The sequence below is a fragment of the Marmota flaviventris genome, chromosome 18 (genome assembly GCF_047511675.1).
Source record: "Marmota flaviventris isolate mMarFla1 chromosome 18, mMarFla1.hap1, whole genome shotgun sequence".
NCBI lineage: Eukaryota > Metazoa > Chordata > Mammalia > Rodentia > Sciuridae > Marmota > Marmota flaviventris.
The window spans coordinates 14,299,008-14,318,648 of record NC_092515.1 but is presented as its reverse complement, the minus strand read 5'-3'; the positions used below and the strand labels follow the sequence as shown (position 1 = coordinate 14,318,648).

The window sequence follows — 19,641 nt, the reverse complement described above, 5'->3', positions numbered from 1 at the left end:
TTATCCCAGCCCTCTTCCTTTTCTATCTCCATCCATCAGGCACTGGGGCTGTGATCAGTGGGATAGGTAGAGGGATGGAGGTGGGGAGCACCAAGAGAAAGGAGAAGAGCTCCACTCAACACCCCAGAAAATTGAAGCAGGGGAATTTTTCTATGGCCCAGGGTAGAGTGATTCTATCCTGAACCCCTCCTGCAAAGAACTTGTCCTACTGGGGACAAGGGCACAGGGGGGCAAGGGATGGGGCAGAGTGGAGTGGCGAGAAGACCTTGTGTAAGGACTGGGAAGGAGAGGACAGGGTCAGAGCTAGGCTTTTAGACCCTCCTCCAGGAACACCAGGTTCAAGGTCACTTTGTCACTGTTACCATGGCAACAGCCACCTCTACAGGTAACCTGGAAAGAAGTTGGGGGAGGGAGTTCCCAGGTCCTTGAACCTGGGGATAGAGAGGGACAATGAGAGAGAAGCAGAGAGAGGCAGAAAGAGCATGATTCATCTCTGTGAAGACCTGCCTGTCTCAGAATTCTCAGAGCCCAGTACACCATAGGTGGTCCATGAATGTCCTTGGGAGGCGGAGACAGAAGACCTGAGAGAGGTCAATGCCCAGAGGTGCCAGAAGAAAGGAGGAAAGAAATGAAATGGGGTGGATGGGGTCTCCCTTCACGGACTCTTCAGCCCCTCTGGGGTCCACTGGGATCCTGGGGGACTTCCCACGGCCCTGGACCCTCAGGCCTGTCCATCCTCCCCAGCCAACCACCCCAGCAGCTCCCAGGCTCCTGGAGCAATTATGTTTGGTCCTTTGGAAACTTTTTGGACTTTATCTTTTTTCTGCCTGAGGACTCGGCGGAGGAAAACAGCAGTAAGCGGAGGCTCATGTCTGTGAAGCCCAGAGCTTGGGAGTGGAGAAACCTGGGACAGAAATGGATACCCTACCTTCTTTACTATTAGGTGTCCTTGTTCCCCTTAGGAGTGACCCGTGCATGGGTTCAGCTGTTCCCCCTCATTTTCCAGGACACCTAGACCTCCCGCATCTCCAGCCTCCCCAGGAAATCCTGCGGGCACCTCCTTTTCTCCCACAGGGTCCTTTCCCAGCTCTTGGATCACGAGGTCGGCCCGCCCCCTGCCGGCACAGGCTGGTACTGCAGGACTGTGAGCGGCAGAAACTCGACAGGACAGAACCGAGGTCTCTGAGTTCCGGCATTTTAATGTGTTTCCAGTCGTAGATGTTCAGATCCTACGGCGTCTGAGGCTCCGGTCCTGCTGGGGACTCACATCATGAATTCAGGTTCCTGGCTCCAAGGTCAACGAAAGAAAGACAACTTCTCCTGGAGCCAGGCCTCGGTGAGGTCGTCGGTGGTTCGGATCTCAAACACCTGGACGAGGGCAAGCTCAGCGTTAGGATCCGGTCCGGGAGGACTCAGGCCTGGAGCCTCCTCCCGCCCGCCTCCCTCGGACCCAGCCCCGGGACCCTTCCGCCTGTACTTGGGAGCCCGTGCCCCAGGACCTTTGTGAGCTCCGCTGTCTGCACCAGCCTGTTTTTACTGCCCGCGTACATCATCTGCTGCTCCGGCTTGCAGCCTGTGTAGGAGAGAGGACAGGGCACATCTGGGGGCCCAGGAGGGCTGACAAACCTCGGCATGGCCTGCAGGCTCGCAGTCTTCAGAGCGTCTTAGAAGCTGTTCTAGGAGGTCTCTGAAGCTGTAATTCAGAGTTTTTAGGTTTGTTTCGGGGCTTCGATTTGTCCTGAGGGCCTCTGGAGATGACTTGGGGACCAGATAGAAATTTCTAGGTAAAAGAGATGGGCTTATGCCTGAGGTCGGAGGATGCTGTTGGTGAATCAGAGCCCCCTCACCGCCCTCACCACTGCGCGTGCCACATGCCGCTCACACAAGCGCTCCGCACGTGTTCTCCTTCTTGTATCATTTTTTTTTCTTCAGTGTCAGAGATGGAACCTAAGGTCTTGCACATATTAGGCAAGTGCTCTACCACTGAGCTACATCCCAGCCCCATGCCCCATATTCAGCCCTTTTTTTGCATTTTAGAGACAAGGTCTTGCTGAATTGCTTAGCACCTCACTAAGTTGCTGAGGCTGGCTTTGAACTCAGGATCCTCCTGCCTCAGCCTCCCAAGCTGCTGGATTACAAGGGTTCACACAGCCTGATCTTCACACTCTTAACCCAGGTGCCTGTACACATTTGCACACAAACACATAATCACACACACATAAACACAGGCACCAATACACTTTCACATACATGTATGCACATGTACATGCCTGCATTCATATACCCTGGTGTACACACCCCATACACAGAATCTAAGACCTGTTCCTTAGGAAGGGTAGAGCCGTGCCTCACCCACAGGGCTGGAGAAGATGAAACACAAAGGATAGGACACTCGGCCGTCCTCATGCACATACTTGTAGCTGTAGACCACAAACCTATATCATGAAAGGGAATTCACACTCAGGATAGGATGAAGCCCAGGCCCAACAGCCACCCCCCAATCCACAAGCCTGACTCTTGATTGAAACTCAGAACCGAGGCTTGACACTGACTCAAACACTACAAGTGATTGAAAATAATAACAGCAGCTGGGTATAGTAATGCACGACTGTAATCTCAGCTACTCAGGAGGCTAAGACAGGAGGATCATAAGTTCGAGCCCAGCCTCAGGAACTTGGCAAGATCCTATATCAATAAAAAGGGCTGAGGGTTTAGCTCAGTGGTAGAACATTTGCTTAGCATGAATGAGGCCCTGGGTTCAATCCTCAGGACCACAAATAATAATAGCAAGAGGGATGAAGTACAACTCAGAGGTAGAGCAGTTGCCTAGTACACACAAGGCCCTGGGTTTAATCCCCAGCACTGCAGTCTATCATCTATCTATCTATCTATCTCTCAGTCTGCCTAATGATAATAGTAAGGGTTTACTGAACTCACAATAAACTTATGAAATAGGTGCTATAGTTATTTACAAAACTCAAATTGGAAAACTGAGGTCCAGAGTCACTGGCCCAAGGTTCTATGGATACAGCAAAGATTGGTACCCAGGAAATTTAGCGCCAATGAATGCTCAAACACTCTGCAATACTGTCCTGTATACTGGAACCCTATCCAGGGCTAGCTACATAATTTTCCAAGCCCAGTGTACAAAACAAAGATGCAAAGCCCTTTTTAGGAGACTGAGGCAGGAGGATCGTGAGTTCAAAGGCAGCCTCAGCAAAAGCAAGGCGCTAAACAACTCAGTGAGACCCTGTCTCTAAGTAAAATACAAAATAGGGCTGGGGATGTGGCTCAGTGGTAGAGCACCTCTGGGTTCAATCCCCAATACCAAAATAAAATAAAATGAAAGCAGCAAAATATCTTCCTTTCTTCTGCGGTCTTTCTCTATATTGATTAAGAGTCTTTTTAAATTTGTGATTTAAAGTTGTGTAGGTTTTTGTGTGTGTGTGTTTTATTCAGGGGCGTTTACCCACTGAGTCACATCCCCAGCCCTATTTTGTATTTTATTTAGAGACAGGGTCTCGCTGAGTTGCTTAGGGCTTCACTAAGTTGTGAGGCTGGGTTTGAACTTGTGATCCTCCTGTCTCATCCTCCGGAGCCCCTGGGAGGTGTGCACCACTGCACCAGCTAAAGTTGTGAGTTCTTGTGAAGGAAGTGCAGATGCCCACAGGAGCCCCCCGTAAAGTTGTGTTGCAGGGCTGTGGGCCAGGCCCTGAGGTCCTCATGCCCGCAGGGCAGAAGCAGAGAACCCATCCAGATGAGGTGGCAGGAGGCGGGCCCCCATGTGAGCTAAGGCTCCAGGCCCCCAGCTCATGTTCCATTGTCCCACCAGACTTCATATAAAACTCAAGTTCAAAGATAAAACTATGAAGAATGTCAAATTGACCTCCTCAGGTGTGATGACCCCTTCTGAGTATACCTATGCAACTGTCAATCGCCCACAAAGCTGATCCCAGTTGAGACCTAGAGCCAGGGATCCAAATGAGCTCAGTTGAGGTGAAAAATCTAAACAGATCAATTTTGCAGAAATGGTTAAAGGGCTCTTCCTCAAAAAAGCACCAGGCCCATGTGGCTTCACCCAGGATTCTACCTTACCATTACCACGTGTGAGGTCCTAGATTCCAACCCACAAAAAGAAAAAAAAAAAAAAATCCTTCTACCTAAAGCATTCCCAAGTACTGAAAAAAAAGGAAATCGTTATTTAAAAAAAAAACAAAGTGAGTCAGCCGCACTGATGCGTGCCTGTAATCCCAGCCACTTGGGAGGCTGAGGCGGGAGGATTGCAAGTTCAAGGCCAGCCTCAGCAATTGAGGGAGAACTTGTCACAAAATAAAAAGGGATGGGGTGTAGCTCAGTGGTGGAGCACCCCTGAGTTCCATTCCTAGTTCTGAAAAATAAAAAGTTCTAGAATATGAACTCTTGGCCTGAAACACAGAGATCCTGAGTCCATGCATAGGACTGGAGCCCAAGCAGTCCTCAGCCTAAACCTCCATCATTACCCTCTCCCCCAGCCTGGTCCTCCCCTCAGAATACCTGGGCTGTCTCTCTGGCAACTCCAATTTGAGCTCATCTGGGGAAATATTCTGAGGCAAAAAGAAAGAGAAGAAAACAAAACAAAACAAAATGACCATCACTAAATGAGCACTTACTATAAACCAAGGCACTATTCTAAGGTTAATCTAATGGATGAATTCATTGAGCTCTCTCAGAACCCTATGGGGTAGATCCTATTATTATGGCCACTTGACTGTTGAGGAAACTAAGACCTAGAAAGGTCAAGTCCTTTGTCCAAGATTGCAGATATTGAGCAGCAGAGTTCAGATGTGAATCTGTGTTCCCATGATAAATACTTCCTTTCAGAGGGCTTGAGAGAGCCCAGCTCACCGCTAGGCACCCTCCCCGGGCCAACAGTGCCAGCCCCAGGCTCTATGACCCCTTCATAAATCCTTATCATGACCTCATGACAAAAGCTTTATGATTGTCCCCATAGGACTGATAAAAAGAGTGGGGCCATAAGAGGGTGAGGTCCATCCATTTATCAAGGTCTCCTGCTTTTTCTTAACTACCCGGGAAACTCAGTTAGGCTCCCAGGATGTACTATCATTATCTTTACCACTTTATTGAGCATGTACTATGTTCCAGGACCTGTTAGATCCATGACAGGATTAAACCATTGGATTTGCCAACGACCCCATGAAGTAGGTCTATTCTCCCCCACGTCACAGGTGAGGACACAGAGAAACATCAGGCGAAGTCCCTTGCCTAGGGTCACCACTGCACCAGAACTTTCTGGTCCCCAGTATGGGGCTCTGTGTATCTATCTGTCCAGTCCCTTGTGCTCCCTAGGCCCACCCTGTGCCTCTGGGGGTCCCATCCACACGGCCCCTCACCTGAAATTCTTCCTCCAGCACCACCATCTGCCGGTCTTTGTCCACCTTCACTGGAGAGGGATGACACATGGGGGTGAGACACCCCTCCCATCCAAAGGACCCCGCTAGCCTGGCCCTCCTTGCTTGTCCCCTCCCCCTCCTGGCCTTCCGTGGGGACAGATGTCACTCACTTATGATGGCCGCGTTGTCTGTCTCTTTTCGGAAGCGGAATTTCCTCAGCTTTTCCTTTAGCTCTGGGTCCACCTCGCACACCACCAGCGAGTCAGACTGCAGGAGGGACCAGGAAGGGCTGAGCCGGCCTGGCCTCGCCCTCCTTCCTTCCCCAAACCTGAATTTTGCCATTCACCATGAAAAGGGGGTCCCACTGGCCCATCTGAGGCGCCTGTGAACATGAGGCAGGGGCCTGCCTCCCCAGGACGCAGCTGGGGGGACAAGGGCAGAGGCTAATCCCAGCCCTCCCCGGGGGTCCCGGTGGGTTCTCAAGGACACCCAGAGGTGGCTGCCTTGGAGTGAGCCTTGAACCTCCGTCTCTCTTCCCTGCCAACTTTGCCACGGTTGGGTCTCGGTCCCTCCCGGTGACCCCTCCATCCCACCTCTACTCAGGGCCCTCCCAGCCCCTGCCCCAACCCTAGTCCAGCCCCCAGCCCTTCCCGCTGGCCCCTGGCCACTGACCATGGTCTCTCCTGTCCACGGGCCTCTTCTTTTCTCAGTTCCGCTGTCTTTTAGGGGTGGGGACCAGGGCTGCGGGGGGCGGGCTGCAGGGCAGGGGGAAGGTTTCACCCAACACCACATCCTGTTTATGCCCTTTCTGGGACAACTGTCACGGGGGCTCCTCCCCCTCTTCCTTCCCCCCATCTGTCAGACCTGGCAGACTTTGCCATCACTCGGCTCAGGGTTCTAGTACTGCCCACCCCTGCGACTGACTTGAGTATGTAAATTTGCCCCTCTGAGTTGGGATTGTCATGAGGACAAAAGAGCTCCCTCCCTGATGGGTCCCAGCAAGGTGGAGGTGCTCAATAAAGACGGGCCGTTAGCCGGGCGCCATTGCGCACACCTGGGATCCCAGTGGCTTGGGAGGCTGAGGCAGGAGGATTGCAAGTTTGAGGCCAGCCTCAGCAACTTAGCAAAGCCCCAGGCAACTTAGCAAGACCCTGTCTCAAAATAAAAAATAAAAAGGTCTGGGGATATGGCTCAGTGGTTAAGCATCCTGGGTTCAATCCCTAGTGCCAAAAGAAAAAAAAAAAAAAACTAGATGTTAATTTTGGCTTTTTGCCCCTCTCTTCTTCCAAGAAGCCTTCCTGGGTTATTTATCCCTATCTGAAATATCCGAATCCCAGAGTTAAGAAAAGAGGGGTACAGAGACTTTTGCTAGTCATACTCCCTAGCTGTCCATACGTCAGTTGATGGACAGTCACCTCCATATTGTCTGAAAGATGGGAATTTTTTTTCCTACACACTTATTCAATCTCATGGACCCAAAGACCTCATAATGGTCCTGAGGCCCTACAACAATGGAGTCAAGCCCTGTCCGACCTGTATCCCTCTTGTGTGTGTGGTATTAGGGATCAAGCTTCCCAGGGTCTTGCCAAAGCTAGGCAAGTGCTCTACCACTGAGCTACATGCCAGCTCATTTTTTAAATTTTGAGGCAGGGTCTCACTAAATTGCTGAGGCTGGCCTCAAACTTGCCATTCTCCTGCCTCAGCCTCCTGAGTAGCTGGGATTACAGGTGTGTACCACCGTGTTCAACTCCATACCCCTATTTTTAAAAAATTAGTTTTATATTGCCCTGGTTTCCATTTTGAAATGAAAATTCCTAGGTCATGTGACCTACTTACACAAAATAAAATTTTAAAAATCAATATAATAATCTTAACTGTCACATAAAGAAGAAATAAAAGGAAAGTAATTATTTTTAGTGAGAAAATTCAAGCACACAAAAGAAAATTTTCCCAGGGTCCTACCCCGACTTTGCTCATTCTGTTGATTCACCCGCATCATGATGGGCAGGTGTCCCACCTGTCCCCGGCCCCACCCCTCCTGATCAAGGGAATCTCCGTGACTCTTCCTATCTCACCTCTCATCAATATTCTCATAATCTCTACTGAATCTTTCCCCTGTGCCTACATGTAGTGTTATTCATTCATTCATTTCTTCCTTTCTTTTTTCTTTCTTCATTTATTTATTCATACTGGAAATTGAACCCAAGGGCACCCTACCACTGAGCAATGTCCCCAGCCCCTTTTATTTTTTATTTTGAGACACAGTCTCACTGAGTTGTGGAGGCTGGCCTTGAATTGGCAACCCTCCCTCCTCAGCCTCCCAAGTAGCCTGGAATACAGGCATATTCCTTCCATCTTAAAAACAAAAAACTTACCTCCTGCCCAACCGCTGCTCATTCATTTCCTTCCCTTTTCAGCAATATTTCTTAAAAGAGTCATCTGCACTTGCTGCCTTTTATTTCCCCTCCCTGTTTTCTCTTGAGTCCTCTCCAACCAGGCTTCCTCCCCCTCCCTCTCCACTGATACCCCTTGTCAGGTCACTCAGGCCATCCATGGTGTGGCCCTAACAGTCAGCTCTCAGTCCTCATTAGCTGTGTCCAGCGTGGTCACTCACTACCTGTTCCCTGAATCATCTTGGCTTTGGGGACGACCTACTGGCCAGGTTTTCCTCCTACTCCTCTGACTGCTCCTTCTCAGTCTCTTGCTGATTCTCCTGACATTGGAGTGCCCCAGGGCTCAGTCCTTGCGGCGCCTCTATTTGCCCTGACCTCACCCAGTTTTCAAAAAGGGCACCCTTATTCTTTCTCTAGTCTGGGGCTCTCCCTGAACACAAGACTTCACATCTCCACCTGGATGTCCTGCTCATGCTTGACCTTTATCTTTTCTTTTGCAACGTACATAGGAACTGGTCAGCTCTGGACTCCAGCATATAACCAGACGCTGGCCACTTCTCCCCCCTGAGCCCATCTCCTAGGTCTGCCCACTTTTATCTCCTGCCTGGATTTGGTAGCTGCCTCCATGCTGATTCCCTGACTCTGTCCTACCTCCCCAACTATTCTTCACGTAACTGCAGGGAGCTTCATAAAACCAATCAGATGACATCCCTGGGGTATATAGTGCAGTGGCAGAGTACTTGCCTAGCATGTGTAAGGTTCTGGCTTTGATTCCCAGCATGGTTTTAAAAAAAAAAAAAGACATCTCTGTCAAAACCCACCCATGGCTCCCATCTCCTTTGGGTAAAAGTAAAAGCCAAAGTCCTTGCAGTGACCTTGAAAACTATATTTATTTGCATTTCTCCCTACCACTTCCTTTTGGACCTTGTCCTCCACTATTCTCCTTTGGGCTCACCCCACTCTAGTCATGTTAGCCTCTTTGATTCTGTAAATGACCCTGCCACAGGGCCTTTGTATATATTGTTCCCTTTTTATGGAATTCTTTCCCTCTTGGATCGCTCCTTCATTCGTTCAGTTATCTGCTCAAGATTCACCTGATAGAGGCTGTTCCCTATCTGAAATAATTCTGACTGCCCCACTCCATCCCTTTAGCTTGTTTTGTTTTTCTCAGGGTACTTACCACCAAGTTACATTGTATTTTGCTATTTATTGTTTGTGCCCCTCCACCAGAGTGGAAGCCTCACAGCAGCAGGGATTTTTTTTTTTTTTTTGGTCTGGTTCATTGTCCTATTTCTACCTCCTTGAGTAGAGCCTGACACACTCAAGAAATCTCAGTGAATGAATAAACAAACCAGCATTGATTTGAGCACAACCATTCCATACAGCAGGAGTGTTTATATGGAGTAGGCAGGGTTTGTGATGTCCTCCACCCTGGCTTGAAATGGCCTCCTCCCAGCATCTGTGAGGCCGCGAACACCTGGTTTTCCTCCTCTCTCTCTTACTGTCCATTCTCAATCATCCTTGAGAGTGTCATTCCTTTTCTCAAGAGTTCCCATTTCTCAGGGTTCTATGAAGTCCAGTCTCCATTGGTTCTTTCTTCTCCCTGGGCTAGGTCACTTACTCCCAGAGCTTCAACTACTATCTTTCATGATCCTTTAACCTTGGTTTCCAGCTGCAGTTCTTCAAGGTTCAGGTTCCTCGGTTGGGTACCCTTTCTGCTGGGCATCCCGCACTGAGCTTCTCCCCAGGGGTCAATCTCCCAGACAGAACTCTAGCTTTGTCCTGGACTCCCCTCCCCCGCAGCCAGTTTCAGAGCTTGTTCAGTCTACCTCTTGGGCGTCCCTCCCACCTGTACCTCTTCCCCTGCCCACAGTCCCGCCCTGGTGCAACCCTTCTTTTGCCCCTGTCCCCAGCTGCCTCCCTGGACCCCCAGATCCTAGTGCCATTCCTTCCAATCTACCCTCCATATATAAGCCAGAGACACCTCCCCAAATCCCCAACTCGCCATGACCCTATCCTTCTTGAATCCCTTCCCTGGCTCCCCCGTGCCCCAGGACAAGTCCAAACTCCCTCCAGTGGTCAAACACCTGGCTGCAACTCACTTCTCACCACACCCAGCCCTGAAGTCCAGCCTCCACCCCGACTGCAAGTCTCTGAATTCCTGTAACAAGCCACGTCTGTGTCACCTAGGAACCTTCTGAGCACGGGCCCCATTCTGATTAATTCACCCCGATGCTGCACAGTTAGTGGATTAGCTAGATTACAACAAAAGTCGTAGCAATCATTCCCGTTTATTGACGGCCTCCTTTACGCCGAGCGCTTACTACGCCTTCTCTATTTCCAGCCTAAAGGGTCGATCTCGCCTCGCTAGTCCGGTCTGCGAGGGGTTCAGAGAGGCAGGCCGGGCCGCCGGGACCCTGGAGCCCGACGCACTCTGCCAGACACTCCCAGGCGGCGGGGTAAAGGCCCTCGGTGGGGCGTGTCAGAGGGGCGGGGAAAAGGCCCTGGACGCCAGAATGAGGAATTGTGACTTGGCTCCGGGCCGTGAGGTAGACCCGCGCGAGGCTGCCCCCTGTGGGCCTGGAGGTCCAATCCCGGGCTCCGCCTGGCCCGTTGCCCTGGAAACCTGGCGCGCGCCCCTCCCCTTCCCCGCCCTCCGCCCGGAGCCCCAGACCTGGCGGACTGCCCGTCACCCCCACGTCCGACCAATCCCTCTGAGGAGGGGGCGGGCCTCTTGGGCCTCGTTCCAGCCCTGTCGCTCCCCTCCTGGCCAGGACCCCGCCTTTCTCGGCGCACACCTCCCGCCCTTCGGGCTGCCCTCGCCGCCCGTTGGCTGGCGCGCCGTTCGTCACCCGGGCGTAAGCTAATGCCGGCGCGCTGTGGCCCCGTCGGGGCGGGGCCTGGGGCGGTGACGCACGGCGCGGTGACGCAGCGCGACGGCGGCGGTGGCGGCGGCGGTGGTCGGTGCGGGAGGAGGGAGGGGAGCTCGCGGGCCAGAGAGGGCGCGACGGCGGCGGCGGTGGCCTGAGGAGGCCCGGGCGGCGGCGGCGGCGGCGGAGGCCGAGGCGGTGAGTCTCCGGGCGGGCGCGGGGCGGCGGCGGGTCGGGGCGCGCGGGGCTCCCCTCAGGGCGACCCAGGCCGCGCGGGCGGCCCCGCCCCCTCAGGGACCCCGAGCCGCGGGCGGCGGCGGGCGCGGAGCGCGGGCCTCCGGGGACCGGGCCCGCCAGAGAAGCCCGCAGCCGGCCGCCACTCTCGCTGCCGGGCCCCTTCGGAAGCTTCCCTCCGAAATCTCCTCACGCCCTCGGGATCGCCCCGGGGCCGCCCGGGGACCTCCCTCCGAGCCGCGCCGATCAGCCGGGAGAGCCCCGGAAGCTCTTGGGGCTGCCGCCTACGGCCCGAAAGGCCTCCCCAGAGAGGAGCCCTCGCCTTTCAACCGCCTTTCCCGGGGACCCTCGGGTGTCCCAGCAGCCTTCCCCGCAGACCCCCGCCCTTTGGCCCCGGGTCCGTGTCCTCCTTCCTGATCGGAAAACATCCCGCGGAGGCCACTCCTCGTTTCTTCTCACGTCTCCCCCAGGAGCCGCCGTCGTCACCCCCAAAACCTCTCCCCTTCCAAGACCTCCCCCCGAAATCGCCTCCAGACCCCCGGGCATTCCAGAAACCCCCTCCCCAGACCTGCTTCGCACATCCCAGCAGTCTCCTCCTCACACATCCCAAGAATTTTCCTCCCACCCACCCCGATTCCAGAACTCTCCTTACAGATTTTCACTCATATCCTTCCGTAATCCCAAATGCCCCGATGAACCCTGAATATCTCCCCTGAAGATTTCCTTCCCCTCCCCGCCCCTCCCCCCAATTTTACTCACACTGAAACGCCTGACCCTTGAAACTCATCTGGAGGACCCCCCAGTCACCCTGTTGCATCCATCCTCCGTGCAGACTCCCGCTTCACAGTCTCCTTTGGACCATTCCGCAGATCCCCCCAAATTTCTCCCAGAGACCTCAATGTTCCTCACACCTCCCCACCCTGAGATGTTCTAGGGATTATCTTCAGGTACCCCAACAGTCCTTCTGCCAGACTCTCTACCTCTATTCTAAAATTCCAGAAATTGCCCGAAATCTCCAGAGAATTTTTCTCCCAAATTCCGAAAACCTCTTCCAGAACCCCTTTAATGCATCCCAAATCTTTCCCAGTAACACATACTACATATTCTAAAAAGTTCACTCATTGTCTCCCATATCCTTGAGAACGCTTCCTAGAGCCAGGCTCCCTTTGATATGCCTGTAATCCTAGCGACTGGGGAGGCAGAGGCAGGAGGATTGTGAGTTCAAGGCCAGCGTCAGCAACTCATCCAGCCCTAAGTGAGACCCTGTCTCTAAATACAAAATAAAAAGAGCTGGGGATGTGGCTTAGTGGTTAAGTGCCCCTGGGTTTAGTTCCTGGTACCAAAAAAAAATGAATAAATACCCCCTCTTAGATAACCTGGTTTTGGAAGTTCCCCCTGCCTTGTGGACCTATTTTAGATTAACTTTATTCTAAAGAACATCCTTAGAACTCCAATAAAACTCTTAAGATCCTCTTCATGACCCCTTTGAAATATAATTTTCAGACCCCCCCCCCCTTCAAAGGATCCCAATAACCGCCTGGAGCCTTTCTGAGATAGCCCGGGAAATCCTTCTCAGAGACCCTCCTGACACTCAGGACCCTTTGAATCATTACTCAAATCTTAGAAGAGACCTTCCTAGAGATATCACTCCCTCGGGGTCCCCTAAATGTGCTGGAACCCCCTATAGAAGACCCTACACACATACTTAATATCCTGCTGAAATAAAAAATCCTACTCTTGACACTCCCAGGTTCCCCTCAGAAGGGTTTCTTCCCACTTCCCCACATGCCCTTATGGAGACTTAGGTTTCTCATCAGAAATGTCTGAGGAGTTTTGGGGGAAAAGATCCCTCTATCAGAACTTTCAGGAGACTACACCTTCCCCCGACAATTTTAAGAGAATTTTCTCCAAAATTGTCCTGTATCAGCAACCCCAACACTTTCTTTCTGAGAGTTCCTCAGAATGCTCCCTTACATTTCCCCTGTATAGCCCCTAAGAAACCTTATTCAGGAGTGTGTCATATTTACTGCCTTTAAGACCTTATATACACCCTTTATCTTTACCATTATCATTCCTCCAAAACCAGCTCAGAGACCGTTATGGGTTCTAAGCCTCCTTCTCCCATTATGTCTTCAGAGGCCCCAGTATCCTCCAGACTTCTCCCTCCAATCCTCAGTGTCTGCTTTTAAAGATTCTCCCTTTCCCCAAACACACACATATATACTGGGAATCCCAGTGTTCAAAGAGTTTTCTCTTGGATAGTTTTTTTAGGCCCCACCCCCAAAGACCACCTTCCTTCAGAGATAGACTTTTAACTCTCTCCTTTAAGACTTATTGAGAACTTTCCCCCATTTTCCTTTCAGAAGTCTTCTTCCTTTTCACTTTGAGGGATCCTTCACTGAAAAACCTCTTCCTATTCAGTAGTGGTTTTCAAAGTCTGTTCCTGGGACTAGCAGCAGCTGTAGCATTTGCTAGAAATGCAGATTCTTAGGTTCCACCCAGACCTGCTGAATCAGAAAACTTGGGAGCAGGACCCAGCAGTCCTGAGTTTTTAACAAACCCTTCTGGTGATTCTGATGCACGCTTAACTTTCAGAACCTCTGCCCTCTAGGCTGACTTTCCTTTCCCCACAAAAAGTCCCTGAAAAATGCCTCAGAGTTGCCTCTGAGCCCTGCTCCCCACTCCCATTTTCCTGGGAATCCCCTTTGTGAAGTACCTATCCTCCAAAAAGACTCCTTAACCTTCTTGAAAGGATCTTGACTCCATAAGGTCACCCCACTCTCAGTAATTACTTCGGTTCTGCCTGTGCATGATTCTCTTTCATATCCTCCTTAGCGCTTTCTCCCTCTGGCTTTCCCTCTACCCCTCCAGCCCACCCCCAAGTCTTTGGTGCTTCTGCTTTAAGTTGCTACCTCCTTGAACATATGTGTCCCTCTCATCTCCTCATTCATCCCTCTTCACATAAGCGCCCTCCCTTGAGGCACATTTCGGTCTTTTCATTCTGTGTCTTAACTGACAAGTGCCCTCCATTGTATTTAGAGCTCCACTCACCTTCTCTCTGGTGGTTTTTGGTATATTTGACCACTCAGCCTCACTGGCCTGGGAGCTCTGGAAGTACAGGGATGTGTCTTGTTCCTCTCTCAATCTACCAGGTGGGATCTGCATTCCATGAGTCATTGGAAATCATTGGAGAACTGGTAGCCCATGGTTTTCAGCTCTCACTCCCCATTCAGGTTCAGCACTTGTTCCCCATGCCCCCTTTCCTTTCACCTCTTCTCTACACCCAGTCCCCTTGCCTCTCTTCCTGTCCCACGTGCTTCTATGTATAGGACTTTGCTTTGTGCTAACCTATCCCAAGTTCTGTTACTGGTGACTTGCCTCATCCCATTTTGATTGGTTTCTCTTCTCCCCTAGCCCTTAAGTCAATTGCCTCCCCAGCGCTCTCAGCTTTTTTTCCCAAGAGGAAACAGATTCTAGGTAAACACTGGTACCTGCCTTCAGGGAGCCTCACAGTTCGGTAGAGGGCTTGGGCAGGGAGACCAGGCAGAGCATGAGGTACAAATTATATGTTGTGGGGATTCAGCAGTGAGAGGGAGCCCTTTATTTGGAAAAACTTCCTAGAAAAGTTGTATTTGGGCTGGGGAGTATTCCCCAAGAGTTGGAGCAGTGATGGGATGCCATCCGAACAGAGAAAACAACATAAGCAGTGGGTCAGACACAAGAATGCCTCCTTATTTCTCACTCATGGGGTCACTTCTGTTCACCTGTTGACAGATGAAAGAAGACATCTCTTTCATTTGGTAGTATTTTCCAGCTGCACTACTCTATAGCTCTTGAGTGGTCTACAGAGTAATATTAATAATGACTACTGTTTATTGAATTTTTTAAGTACTTAACTCTGTGCTGTCTCATCTCATATTCATAGGAAGCCTATGAGGAAGGGAAACTGTGATTGTCCTCATTTTATGTATGGTGAAATGGGGACTGATAGAAGGTTTTTGGGCCCTGTCTGTCCTAAGATTGTAGTGCCATGGATCAGAGAGTTGGATTTTCAGTTCAGATAGGGGTGGCTGCCAGTGGGGTGTTATAGTGTTGATTAGGTATGCAGACTTTGGGGGGCCATATAGGATTTGCATCCCAGATCATCCCTTACCAGTATTGTGTCCTATGACAAATTATTTAACCTCTTGTCCTTAATTTCCACAATTAAAAAAGGGAGTAATTCTACTGCATTGAATTGTTATAAGGACTAAGTTAGTACAAGTGAAATACTTAGAACAATGCCTTGAAGTGCTAAGTGTTAGCACAGAGTGGCTTGTATAGTCAAGATAGGAGGATTTCAAATTGTGAGCAATAGAACCTTAGCTCAAAGCGGTTTAAAAGGGGGATTTCAATCCACAGCACCACAAAGAAAAGCTGCATCCAGGAGTTCAAATAATATTCTCAATCTTCTCATTTCTCCCCTAAGTTAGCTTTATCCTCAGGACTCTGCTTTGTGGTTACAGAGATGGTCCTTAGCAACCCCAGGTTTCAACCTACCCCTTTAGCAGCCTCAGTGAAATGAGAACTTTTTCCTGAGAGTTTCAGTTTGGAAAGAGTTTTTTCCTTGAATAAATATGAAATGATGACAGAGAATTTTAGAGACATGTTTTGGTTCTATACAATGGAACTCAATCTCTTGGTTGCTAAGCCAAATCATCCCATGACATTTTTGGGCCTTAATGGTAGTTCCCCTCTTCACTGTCCCCCAGTCCCAGTCATCATCCGCTCTTGATTGATTGATTGATTGAGTCTAGAAAGATCTGATGGCGAGTCTGACCCACCAGACTCTTCCTTTAAGATCTCACTGCAAGAGGCAGGGATGAGGTGATCAGATAGACCTACTCTATAGTGACTTGCACGATATGGAATCCAGGAGTCCTGTGTTCATTTCCTCACCTCTGCTTTGCATTTCCTGGGCTCAGAACTTTGGAAGAGAGTTAAAGGAGGTTGATAGGAGTGGAGTTCTGTTTTTGTTGAACAGACTCTGGTTGTGGGAAATTATAGAACAGCAATGTATGGAGTATAAAAGTCTCAAGTGTCTCCATGAACTTCCAAGTTCATGGAAGCACTATTTTAGGTCCTAGACATATAGCAGAGAATAAAATGGTCTAGAGGAACTCCTGAAACTCATGAGCTTACCTGCTGATGGAGGGGAGACGTACAAGCCATAAAAGAAATCCGAGTGTGATACATGCGACGAAGAAAATAAAACTGTAGGTGAAAGAAAGGGTGGGGATGGGGATGGCTGGTATAAAGTGGTCAGAAATGGCCTGTTTGAGAGGTGACTATTGAATCTGATAAACCAGAAAGATGAGAGGCACCAGCTGGGGGAAGACCTGGTAATGGGATATTCTAAATGAACCATTATTAATGTGCAAAGAAAGGACTGCCACAGGGTGGGGAAATTTATCACAGGTAGTTCTTGAGACCTTGCTATGTCCAGGTTCTGTGCTGCGGAGTGGAGACAGAGTAGTGAAGACTGGCATAGTGTTCCCTTCCCTCGTGGCTCTGAAGTCTAGGGAATTTGGGACAGAGTTGCAGCCTTTGACAGAACACCTCTTGGTAATATCAAAGACTCCTTCCTGCAGGGAAGGTGAGGGAGATGAGGACATGCCTGAGTCCAGATCTGGTTAAAAGGGTCGAGTAGGATTGGATTAGAAGAGTTTGTTTTGTTTTTAAAACAAGACAGTGACATGATCTTTTTTTTTTTTTTTTTTAATTTAAGTTTCTTAGGTGGACACATTATGTTTATTTTACATTTATGTGTGCTGAGGATTGAACCCAGTACCTCGTGCATGCTAGGTGAGCACTCTAGCGCTGAGCCACAACCCCAGCCCCCTCCCCCTCTTTTTAAAGAAAGGTCACCTTGGTTTTTGTGAGGAGAACAAGGGCAAGGATAGAAGCAGGAAGGTGAGTTAAGAAGCATTCCATTTGCCCAGATGAAGGAATGGTGACTTGAAAGTGGTGGTGGTAAAGATGAAGAGAACCCAGTGTGTTTTGGGGTGTAGAGAAGATAGGATTTGATGAGATCAGAGAAAGGAATATAGGATAGAACATTTATGTCTCACAGCTCTATCGAGGTGTAGGTATTGTAAGGCTGGGGTTGTGGCTCAACAGTAGAGCACTCACCTAGCACATGTGAGGCCCTGAGTTCGATCCTCAGCATCACATGAAAATAAATAAAGGTATTATATCCAACTACAACCTAAAAAATAAAATCTTTTTATAAAACAAAAAGATAGGTGCTGTGATTAAACCTATGTTATAGATGAGAAAATAGGCGTAGCAAGGTCGAATCACTTGCCTGAAGTTATGCAGATAGTAAGTGGTAGGGTTATGTTTCCAGCCCAGCAGTCTAGTTCCAGAGCCACTTAGATTTCAGGAAAGAGAAGGACATGCTTGGCTGATATTAAGAAAAGGAACTAGGGTCTGGGGATGTGGCTCAGTGGTAGAGTGCACACCTAGCATGCATGAGGCACTGGGTTCCATCATCAGCACCACATAAAAATAAAAAAGATATTGTGTCCACCTGAAACTAAAAAATAAATATTAAATCAATGGATGTGTAACTGATGTGATTCTGCAATCTGTGTATGGGGTGAAGGTGGGAGTTCATAACCCACTTGAATCAAAGTGTGGAATATGATATGTCAAGAAATTTGTAATGTTTTGAACAACCAACAATAAAAAATTTAAAATAAAATAAAGAAAAGAAACTGGGTTTGGGCCATGGCACACACCTGTAATCCCAGCAGCTCAGGAGGCCGAGATAGGAGGATCGAGTTCAAAGCCAGCCTCAGCAATGGTGAGGTGCTAAGCAACTCAGTGAGAACCCTGTCTCTAAATAAAATACAAAATAGGGCTGGGATTGTGGCTCAGTGGCTGAATGCTCCTGAGTTCAATCCCTGGTACCCACCCTCCCTCCCCACCCACCCAAAAAAGAAAAAGGAACTGGGTCTGGGGTTGTAGCTTAGTGGTGGAGTGCTTCCCTCACATGTGGGAGGCCCTGGTTTGATCCTCAGCACCACATAAAAATAAATAAATAAAATAAAGGTATTGTGTCCATCTACAACTAAAAGATAAAGGAACTATCAAGATTTGATGACTACATCTTCAGGAAGAGGAAACTGTCGAAGATGACTCAAAAATCCTGAGTTGTCCACAGAGGTGATGGTTGATCTACAGGAGTTGATTACATTCCTGAATGGGAAAATACAAATGTACAAAATGAATGAAAGGGTAGACTTTTTTTTTAAAGGGGAAGGTTCAACAGATTTAAAAACGGAAAGAGGAACACCAGCTTCTTCTCTATTCCAGGGTTTCCTGGAGCTCCCCATGTTTTGCTAATCTTCCAGAGGCCCTTTCTCTCTTCCTCTCCTTCCTTCCCCCAGGACCATTCATATTCGTACAAAAGGTTGAGACAATTGTGTGTGTAATGTACATATGTGAGGAGTTTCTGGAAATAATTGGTTCCTTCAAGAGAGGTGTTAGGCTCCTTTGACTTCTGCCATTCTATTCTCAGGATGGTGATTTAACCTCAAGGTAACTAGCTTGTTACCTTGCTTATGAAATAGGTATTCCTCAAAAGCCCATAGAAGAGCTAGGAATGGGCAGGAAGGCTAATAGAAGCCTTTATTTACCCAGAGATGGCATTAAAGGGTATACCCATAGGCCCAACTTTCTAGGTATGGAAGAGGTTTTATAGACTGCTATAGTGTTTTGGTCACAGGAGTAGGAACTCTGAAACAAAGCTATTTGACCCTTGAAAAAAATCTCAGCTTAGCTATGCATACAATCATGGGTACATGACATACTTTCTTTGTGCCTCAGTTTCTCCATCTGTAAGATAAGTATGCTCATACATTTTGTGTGTGTGTGTGTGTGTATTTTGTGGGGTTTTTTTTTGTTTTGTTTTGTTTTGTTTTTGAGACAGTCTGGCTGTGTTGCCGTGGCTGTCATCTGATTTGTGATTCTCTTGCCTTGGCTTTGTGAGTAGCTAGGATAAGGACACAGTATCCTACTCAGCTTGTTTTGTTTGTTTGTTTTTGATACTAGGGATTGAATCTAGGGATGCTTTACCACTGGGCTACATCCCTGGCCCTTCTTATTGTTTTGTTTTGTTTAAGACATTCTCACTAAACTGCTGAGCATCTCACAAAGTTGCTGAGGCTGGCCTCAAACTTGCAATCCTCCTGCCTCAGCCTCTTGAGTTGCTGGGATTATAGGCATGAGCCACCCAGCTGCTTACATATATTTTTAGAATAGATTTTTTTAGGATCAGTGAGCTCATCCTTGGAGAACTGTTAGCTTGGGGCCTGGCACATGACAATCTATGATGTGTGAAAACATGCTCAGCATCATGCTAGGTATTTTTATATACATTGTTTCACTTAATTCTTATAAGAAGCTTCAGTAAGGAAGAAACTGAGTTACTTGCCAAAGGTCAACACAGCAAGTAAGTATCAATCAGCAGGAGAGCCAGGATTGGAGCTAGGTCCTGTTTCTGAATGAAAGGAGCTGACTTCCAGAGACATACATTTTCTGTTTGTGGACTCCTTCCCGGTTTGGGACCAGGGAGGAAGCCCAGAGGACAGTTTTCCCTGGAACCTCTTAGCTTTTTGTTAGTTCCATTCTCACCTCCAGCAACAGTAGGTACTTTCCAAGAAGGTTACTTGGTCCAAATATATCATAAAGACTGCAGTATTACAGGGC

General features: G+C 49.1%; 2 protein-coding genes across 2 annotated transcripts in view; one reads left to right on the top strand and one right to left on the bottom strand.

The window, feature by feature from the left end:
* Positions 1–1,181: 1,181 nt before the first annotated feature.
* Gmfg (glia maturation factor gamma) lies at positions 1,182–7,802 on the bottom strand. Its single transcript, XM_027941223.2, has 8 exons — positions 7,766–7,802; positions 6,063–6,145; positions 5,561–5,657; positions 5,391–5,440; positions 4,534–4,583; positions 2,353–2,435; positions 1,500–1,573; positions 1,182–1,368 (listed from the first exon to the last, which is right to left on the bottom strand). The coding sequence occupies exons 1-8, from the start codon at positions 7,785–7,787 to the stop codon at positions 1,297–1,299; spliced, it is 531 nt and encodes a 176-aa protein (XP_027797024.2). The 5' UTR covers positions 7,788–7,802; the 3' UTR covers positions 1,182–1,296.
* Positions 7,803–10,758: 2,956 nt separating this feature from the next.
* Positions 10,759–19,641, top strand: part of Samd4b (sterile alpha motif domain containing 4B) — a 40,511-nt gene continuing 31,628 nt past the window's right edge. The window contains exon 1 of the mRNA XM_027941226.2: positions 10,759–10,851. The gene's annotated coding sequence lies outside the window, so the exon portion shown is untranslated. The remainder of the gene's footprint in view (positions 10,852–19,641) is intronic.